This window comes from Stegodyphus dumicola, chromosome 1, assembly GCF_044657685.1.
Source record: "Stegodyphus dumicola isolate Sdum_Otavi_A_Nest chromosome 1, ASM4465768v1".
Taxonomy (NCBI): Eukaryota; Metazoa; Arthropoda; class Arachnida; order Araneae; family Eresidae; genus Stegodyphus; species Stegodyphus dumicola.
Window position 1 is genome coordinate 287,737,376 of NC_140768.1, and position 9,293 is coordinate 287,746,668.

The following is a 9,293-nucleotide window of genomic DNA, read 5'->3' on the forward strand; positions in this document are numbered from 1 at the left end:
CAGAGCCAGAAAACACATGATCATCCAGAATGAGTTCTTTATTCTGTGTCCAGGAAATCTGATGCTCTTTTAGAAAATCTATTATTTTCTGTGCCGTTCTTTTCTGCTTCACAGGAACTGTTTGCATAATTTCTTTTTCTATATCTTTCTCAGAACGTTGTTCAGGCGGTTGTTCTTCGGAAGTGTTCACATGAGGAAATGTAACATACTTTTGCAGAACCTGGATGTACAATTTAGACTTTTCTTCATCGTCCATTTTCTTTTTTAAGATGTTTCGAATTTGTGTGTCTAAATCACTCAAATGTTCATCTTCAAATTGCTGCATACGATCCAGGGGTACCAGCGCAAGTTTCTTACTGTGTTCCATGGATAAGGGAGGATAAGACACTGACTGCTGCAGGAATCAGGAAAGATAGGAAACCGTCACCTTTTTGAACCAAAAGACGTCTTTTCTTAAAAAGAGGTACTTTTTTGTCCGCTAGTTTTCTTAAAGTTCTTTTAAAAGGGGCGAGTCGATTTTTGACCCGTTTGGTGATGGGTACGTTTCCTTTTAGAAGATTTAAAACACACTCACAAACTGATTTTATGAGATGATTCGGACACTTTTTCAGTACAGCTGCTTTTATTCGACTTTTTCCTAATAGTTTTAGATAATCCACATCCTTCAGATGAGACATTCTGATGACAAATGAGCTCTTTTTCTTGCATACTTTCTTTTATATAGGTAGCAAATGCAGCCGCTTTGTTTAAAGCACAGCAATTAAATCCTTTTGCATGAATCGAACATGTTAAAGAACTTTTCTTTTTTAAATTCTCTATCTTAGGACAGTCTAGATTTATGATGTCTCTACATAATAAATTTTCTAAAAATAATTTCTTTTCTAATCCTTTCACGTATATGACAGAATAAATAGATGACAAATATTGCAAAATAATACGAAGATGAGTATAAGGTAATACACCCTCACTCCAATTCACATGATGACGATTTCTTGTGACCCAAGCAAAACACTTTTGCTGAGATCGTGATAATGTTTTCCAAGGCTGAGGAGGTAAAAATGACCAGCAACTGTGATATCCTTCATGCACGGAGTAAAAAGCTAATTCTTTAACAATGTAATAATGAGGCATCCACTGAAAACCTTCGAAATCGATCACGATGGGAGAAGACATGTTAGCCATTCGACGTCTCAAACTGAAATGAACTATCGGGGCTGGTAGACATAGTATTTATCCCCAGGAAAGATGCCTGTACGAAGGCGAAGCGTTTCACTTGTTTCAGGTCGTAAATCAATCAACAAGTAGCTAAATGGAGTTGAAGTAGCATCCTGAAAAATTTCTTGAAAGGCCTTTACTTTTCCGGGGAACATTTGTTTAGCTAAATGCATAATTTGACTTTTATCTCTAGGATTTTTGTATAGGACAAGGTAATGGTAATTTAAATGAATATTTCTCATCTCCTTGCCTTGGTGAAAAAGATTTTGTGTTATAAAAACGACTGAAAGGTTTCGGTGATGACTTCCTTTTGTAAAAAGTTTGCTTAAGCGAGTATCACTTGCTAATTCAGACATTAAATCGTCTATGACAATTAAAGCATTTTGAAGAGTCTGCAGGTTAGATGGTAATCCTTCTTCAAAATTTACGTTTTTCATGGAATTAAAAAGAGGTTGATAACTTCCGTAGCAATAAATAATATTGGTCGGCATGGGATGGAACTTTTTATGATCTATCAATTTCTTCGCAAAAAATGTTTTTCCCGAACCGGTAGGTCCGCTCAGAAGACAAGTAGAAGGATGTACGAACTTGGGCAGTTCCATTTTTGGAAATGACAGCATGTTAAGAAAACACTGACTTTTATACTTTATCGAAAATCCTTTTGCACGAGACATTTATTCATTTTGTTTAAATAAGTGTAGAAACAAGAAACACAAGAGACATTTTTACAAATTAAAACAACTTTATTTTTTAAAAATCATATTTACACCATATCTTTTTTTGATAAATTGAAATATTTGGAAATCATGATTCTTCCCATCTAATGGTGATACAATGAGTTCCATACAGAGTCCTTGACAGCGTTTAATAATGAAATAAATACAATAATGTCCACATACATTAGAAGTTAAACTCTGAAGCGAAATCTTGTTCCAGCAAACATGACGATATTTCTTGACAAAGAATGTGATATCTTTTCCATATACTTCAGGCGGGAGTCCATAGGAGTCAAAATATTCCAGAGTCTGTTTGTCTGCAATGTAGACAGCTAGCCAATGAGTTCCTTTTTCATCATGTTTATCCGTATTGAGCACCAGTGCACAGGGAAAACTTTGAATCGCAGGTATTTTATCACAAGGAAAAACACCCGCATAATATCTCAAAGAAATAGGATCTCGAGATAAGATTTGATGAATCTGTGATGAATTCATCAGTTTCCAAAATCGTACAGAATATTTCGAGCTTTATTGATTTCTATCAAATTTTCAAATTCAGCGTACAATAATAACGAAACAGTTTGTTGTAAGGGAGTCCCAAATTTTATTTCTAATCTTAAGTTGCTGTGTCGAACAAGATTTAAATGAGAGCCATCACAAAGGTCAGGTGACAGGTCGAAGCGAAATAAGGAATATCATTTTGAAAATTCTGATCTTGAAAGGTAAAGTCCTCTGTCGTCTGCATTCATAAATAAATTCTGATAAGCTCGTATGAAATGATTTTTGTCAAAATTAGGCTGAAGAGGATTATGAGGTACCGGTTGCCCGTCCACATAAACGCCGATAAAGTTCATATTATAATGCTTGAATTCAAAAGGAGACTTTTTATAGTTTCCGTTAAAGGCATCATTATCGACACATCAACCACAATACGATTAGGCATTTGACCTATGAAAATATTGTCTTGAATAAAACTCATATTTCCCGTTGGAATGGAATAGGCTTTGCAGAGCACTCTATTAATGGGATATTTGGCTGTTGATTTTTCTAGGCTTTTGGCATGTCCTAGCACAATACCTGGGCTGACTCTCACTTTGCGTACAAACAATGAAGCTTGTTCGAGTAAAACTTTAAATTCACCTTCGCCCAATAAACAAAATTCAGGTTTGCTGCGTATGAGTTTAATTTTCATATCCACCATATTCAGCAAAAGTCTTTCCTGATGAAACATATCCAAGTGCAATCGGCCAATCATATCGACCGAAGCACTCAGTTTAAACAATTCTGCTCGTTGGTTGAATCCTTCATTCGGCTGAGTGTCTTGAATATCAAAAACGTTCATACGTCCTGCTATATCTTTGAAAAACAATTCTGATGACAGTTGAGACGTTTTCGTATCAAAACCATGATTCAATAATTTTTCTATCATGGCTCTGTAAGGATACGTGTTATTACTGGTGGAAACGAGTCTTTCATTTAAGCTAATATCCACTTGAGAAAACATAGAATGTAAAAAGAGATTGACAGGTCCCACTTTACTTTCAGCCGTGATTGGCTTGCCATCATTTTTTAAAATTTTCACTTTGACGTAGAGTTGTGTCTGTGATAAGTCTAGGTAGTCGTCTCCGCTTCCAGAAACATTGAACTCGACAGGACTTCCTTCCGATACATTGGCTAATGGATGAAATTCAACCCACTGACCTTTTTCGATAACTGTTTGTGTGGGAGGTAACGAAAATAAATCCAATTCGGATTTTGCGCATTCCGGAGAATCTTTTAACAGAAAAGCCATTACGAGTCAAAAATATCACGTCGTTGCACCTTCCTGGCTTTAGACGAAATGAAGTGTTTGGGGGTTTTGCGCTTCCTTTTAAACCTTCCGTGACCAATCATCTCATCTGCTTTCTGAACTGCTTTCCTCGCTAATTTTTTGCCAGCTTCTTTAGATCTGGTTTTGAGGGAGACTTTAAAATTTTCTCCCGACAATACGTCGTTTGCAATTTGTGTTCCAGTCCGCAAGGCTTCTTTTCCTACTGTTTTGGCTCCACTCATCAAAAAAGGCATAGCACTGCGAAACAGCTTTGCAAAAAATCCACCAATACCATAACCTTTCTGTAAAATGGTTCCTTGATAGTAAGGTAATCCATTTCCAGTTTGAGCTAAATAATAATCTTCAAATTTTTTCGTGCAACACGTATAAGGCACCCGCATGTTTGATGCTTCTAATCTTGCATACACAATCCAAATGAAATCAATTTGCAAATGAAGGCTTCTTTTATAGAATTTGTCTCAGACGAAAATGCAACACAAGAAATACTTTGCCTCTTTCGAATGGTACTAAATCTCCAGAGTGAAGTCTTATGTCAATATGTATAGTCCGAAAATGTTGACGGATAACTGGCAAGTAAAAGGGCCGGGGGTAATGAGCGTTTATGATGTCTCCGTCATTTCCTTCTACGGTGACAATTTTTAACAACGGGGCTTGTACATCTCCCACAATTTGAGGTTCTACGAGATCGCAATACACATACATGACAGGAAAAGATACTTTGGGATCGGCTACAAAAGGACTTTGTTCCAATCCTTTGTAAACACCCGGCTCGAACCCTAGAAGCTCCGCTAATCCTTCGTGAAGAATGACTTTGCAGTTTTCGTCGGTCTTAATGGTCACTTTTTTCGTAACAGGATGATAACTGAATTCAATCTTATTTTTATGGGAAGGTATTTTCATGGCTTTTAATAAATCTGGTATCGTTTCATAACATCCTGGAGGCACTCTTCGACCTTCCAATTTTCCATCACCCAAATCAAATCCAAATAAATTATTGTCTTTTCGGACGTTATACCATGTGTGAGGGTAAATAAAGTCCACAAGAGATAACTCCCACTGACTATTTAAATCCATCGGAGTAGGAAGCTGAGTGGTAAATTGTGATATTTTGTTGTCTGGAAGAAAACGCATGGAGCTGTCGCTGATCAGTGTGATAAAGAAAGACATGTTTCGTTCAAATGACAGATAAGCAGAATGTACGGGCCTTTTATACCCTTCTCACATCATCCACCCAAGCATTGAAGCTTTCGGGGTACCCCTGAAATTTCACAAAATATTCTATTTTCCCGCGACGTTTCCTCTTTCTTAAAACTTTTTCTACAGGATAATAACCAGAGTCCGAAACCTTTTGAAGTTCTTGTTTGTAAAACGTTCCTTGTATAACTTCTCCTGCAAGATCTTTCAGTTTATAGACAACAGGAATTCGTCGAATAATTTTATAGATTGTAAAAATTTCTCGTGTCCAGTTTTGTTCGTATCCTTTCTCAAAGAGCATTTTTTTCTCGGCTGATGCGTACCGTGTCTCCAATCTTTAAATCTGAAGAAATAGGGTTTTGTACTGGTTGCTGACTATACAGCGTTGTCCAAATTTTTTCTTGATTTTGTAATGTAACGGACACATGTTCTGTCTTAATACTGCGATGCCATGTATGGTTATAATTGGATATCAATTTATCAATCACATCAATGTACTTTCGTGTATTCATTTCGGTAAAGTATTTCCACATTTTTGTTTTTAGAGTTCGATTAAATCGTTCTACGACAGAAGCTTTGGTTGTATTATGTGTCGTGAAAAAGCGAACGTTTCTCTTTTTCAAAAAATTTTGAACTTGTTTATTGGTAAACTCTTTCCCTGCATCTGTTTGTAATGATTCGGGTGTACGTTCCGAAAATATCTTTCCGAAAGCGGATTGGATGGACACGGATGTTTTATCTTTGAGAGGGATAGCCCAAGCGTATTTCGAAAGGATGTCTATACAGGTCAGCAAATATTTATATCCATCATTAAAAGAGGCCAGGGATTGCATATCCACTAAATCAGATTGAAATTGCTCGTTTAAGCCTCCTACGATGACTCTGTTCCTGGGAAACTTGTGCCTCAAAGGCTTGTGCAAAGTATAAGAATCCTTGGTTTGCAACCATTTCTGGATGTCTTTTGTTTTTACGCGACCTTTTAAAGCACGATGCAAAGCAGCAACACCCCCGAAACTTGCGGGGACCTGTGGATCCCGATAGGTCTGAGCCAGAGCTGCGTTCATTGCAACAGTTGTTATGATCTAAACGTATACTGATATTCATTTATATATGTTTAACTAGAACAGAAAAAAATACCCTAGTTTCACGTATGTTAAGATTCTAGAAATAGGTCTAAAAAACAAGAGAGAAAAATGAATGTTACTTAACATCTCAAAGGCTGAATAATGAATGATACACGTTTAAGAATAACAACACTATTTATACTCTATAAAAGTCAACAGGTATTTTGAAAATAATTTATGTGAGTAATCATTACATATTAATTCTTTTAAATAAGGTCTGAACCTGGAGACAGTCATGAGATCGTTGTAAAATAAAATAACATTTATTGAGCATCCTAATTATTTTACAAATATTCATAGTATTCAATACCTAAGACACCATTGGTAGTACAAAATGTGTTTCTTACTTCATCGAGTACATGGTTTAAACACACAGATTTTAAAAAGTCCTTGGTAATGTAGTGAGCAGGTTTCACTAACATTAAATAGGGTTCTTCACCCCAAATGTTTCCATAAAATTGCCTGGCGATGTCAACAGCATTGAATCTCAGAGCAATGGCATTCACAGTTTCTGTTTTATGAACGAGTTCTTCACAGTCTTTCAGCTGGGGATATTTCAGTTCGTCTTGTTGATTAAGAAGTTCTTCAAGTGACGTCTTTAGAATGGTTTGAAGTCGCGCTCTTCCCATAGAAATGTCAAAGGATTGGGGTAGATTTTCCTCTCTGACAGGTACGTCGGATACGCTTTCGTAGGCTTCACAAAAGTTCATGTTTTGATAAACGAGGTTGGTGACAATATCGCTGATACGGCTAAAGTTGGACATCAGTTCTTCCCACTGCGTCGTTGTAATGCTGAGGCTACTTTTTTCATCTCCTGTCGAAGAGAGTTGCTTCAAAGTGAAGTGGGAATCTTTATACGTGACCACAAAATTCTTGGGCAATTCCAGATTCAGTGTCAGCAGGTCTGGTTCCTCCACTGTCATGTTGGTTGCGAGAACATTCAAACACCATGGCTCAAAATTTACTCCTCGTCTTGTCGGATAGTAAGCTTTACCATATTTGGCATACTCTCGGATGTGCACAGTCACTTTTCCCTTGTAAATGCTGGGTCCCACAAAGACATTGTCTCCCATGTGAGTGAGCTCCTCTGGAATAGCGTCTTCGGTGAAGAGTCCTTTGCGCTGAAAAAAAAACAGTTAGTATATAATACATAAAAATGGGGTCACATACAATATCAACTTTAATATATAAGATTTTCGCAAATACGTACTTTTTTCTCGAAATTGGATGTTTCTTCTGCTTTTCTTTTGATACAAGAGCTAGCTGATTCATTGGGAACATCTTGGGTGCGGTTTTCATGGCTCAACACTTTATCGTTCAAAAGCGTAGGTTCATTCTCAAATAGGTTTTCCATCTGAAAAAAGTAAAGACAAATTAAGCACATATTGCAAATTCAACTCTTTTTTAAGTATAAAAGTATTTAAGTATAAAAATATTTTAAGTATAAAGTATTTTAAGTATAAAGTAAGTATTTAAAGATTAAAAATCTAAAAACAGTAACTTTTCAAAACGTTACTTACTTCTTTGTTGTTTCGTGCCTGATCCATTCGAAGCAGTGAAGAAAGATTTTCGAAGCAAAAGCAGGTACGTACACTCAGGGCGACAGGCAGGAAAGAAATGCGGAATGTTGCTCGGGATAACCTTATATCGGGTAGGAACTCTTTATTTCATCTCAACGGTGATTGGTTAAGAGACGGTGAGGTCATATTTCAAAGAATCTGATTGGTTCACAGAAAAGTATCCCTACACCTTAGCGGAGGCATACAAAGGTGTGATACGGCAGACGCCATTTTGTAAAACAACATGCCCCAACAAGAAATGGATGATGTCATTCCAAACACGTAGTTCAAGAGTTCGTTGCCACAAAACCTAAAAATATATATTCAATGCCACAAAAAATAAAAACTTTAAGACATAAAATCGTTGCCACAGAATCAAAACGAAACTTTGAGGATGTTATTCCATCTACGTCATTCCTTCCATCTACGTCATTTCCGGTTGTCACGTGATTCAAGATGGCGGCGGTGTCGTCACTTCCGGGGGAAATCCAAGATGGCAGAGGCCCCGCCCCCGTTGAGTCACCCATTGTTCTATTACGTCATGGCGGCATCCTTTGACCGCACGGTTACCCGCGCTTACTACTGCTATACTAAAGCTGTTCCCATTCACCCTACATGTCCAATATGGCCGGCGCCAGTGGCCGCATCAGGAGGCAGAATTTAGAGGAAAAGAAATTTTTTTAATTTAAGGAGCTACTAGGCATCACAATTGAGAAGCTTGCGGCAAAAAGCCTAGCGCTTGTCCTGTTGCCGAGTGATAATGGAGAACTTTAAAAATTTTTAAAAGTATTATACGATCTTGTATTGTAAGTGAAATATTAATATGTCTTTGTTAAAGTGGGGATCACATAAACCTCTGACGATATTTTAAAATTTCGAGTTGCCCACCAGGGCTCAAGCGGTAAAGTCGCTGAACACTGGTATTTCGGTCCGAAGTTCAAATCCCGCAAACGCGCTGCCCGCATGGGCGTTTTCGTGGTTTTCCCATGTGTAACGTGTATACGAGCCAGTTCCTCTCAAAGGCATCTCTTCCCTTAGGCAGATAGCCCTTGTGTGCTTTGCCGTAATTAAATAAACCAATAAAACAAATAAAATTTCGAGTTACAAATAATGGCAATTAAGTTTATCAATTTTAGCGAATAACTGCCGCGGTCGCTTTAATATATGTGTTCTCACATGCTGTGTTATTGAAATATTGAGTGTAGTATTACAGGTACTGTACTTCAGGTGTACAGTTAGTTATTTCATTTAGGTTTAATGTTTGAATTGTATCTAAAGGAATGTGAATTAATAAACAATTTATAGGACATGATAGGCAGACATTCAGCCGGCATGCACTATAATTTGTAAAAATCAAATCACACTATCATGTTTATCAGTCATTTTAGTGAAGTTTTATTTACCAAAATAATTTGCTTTTAAAGTAGTTTTGTACGTATAAAAATTGTATTGAACTAGTATATTATACGAATATTCCATATAAATAAATACAATATTTTCATATTGTTTTTACTTTGATTTCCGGAGAAGTTAAATTACATCTTAATTAACAAGTTATTATTCAGCATTTTAACAGGAATGAAAAGTTTACATATTTTAATTAAATTATTAAGATATTAATTATGGAAAAAGAGCATCTTAACGCTTTTTCGTA

The 9,293-nt window shown here is 36.6% G+C and overlaps 2 protein-coding genes across 2 annotated transcripts; both read right to left on the minus strand.

The window, feature by feature from the left end:
* Positions 1 to 2,781: 2,781 nt before the first annotated feature.
* On the minus strand, positions 2,782 to 3,723 carry LOC146999579 (uncharacterized protein F54H12.2-like). Its single transcript, XM_085810352.1, has one exon. It carries the CDS (start codon positions 3,721 to 3,723, stop codon positions 2,782 to 2,784), a length of 942 nt encoding a protein of 313 aa, XP_085666478.1.
* A 2,621-nt stretch (positions 3,724 to 6,344) lies between these two features.
* Positions 6,345 to 7,627, minus strand: LOC146999580 (uncharacterized). Its single transcript, XM_085810355.1, has 3 exons — positions 7,601 to 7,627; positions 7,291 to 7,434; positions 6,345 to 7,201 (listed from the first exon to the last, which is right to left on the minus strand). Exons 1-3 carry the CDS (start codon positions 7,625 to 7,627, stop codon positions 6,365 to 6,367), a joined length of 1,008 nt encoding a protein of 335 aa, XP_085666481.1. The 3' UTR covers positions 6,345 to 6,364.
* Positions 7,628 to 9,293: the final 1,666 nt, after the last annotated feature.

What these genes read in the sequence shown, in the direction of transcription:
- LOC146999580 (XM_085810355.1), bottom strand. Translation starts at nt 7,627, where the DNA reads ATGGATCAGGCACGAAACAACAAAGAA. An exon ending in AGGCACGAAACAACAAAGAA is followed by an intron (nt 7,435 to 7,600) that starts GTAAGTAACGTT and finishes TACTTTTTTCAG; the next exon opens with ATGGAAAACCTATTTGAGAA. An exon ending in CATCCAATTTCGAGAAAAAA is followed by an intron (nt 7,202 to 7,290) that starts GTACGTATTTGC and finishes TTTTTTTTTCAG; the next exon opens with CGCAAAGGACTCTTCACCGA.
- LOC146999579 (XM_085810352.1), bottom strand. Translation starts at nt 3,723, where the DNA reads ATGGCTTTTCTGTTAAAAGATTCTCCGGAATGCGCAAAATCCGAATTG.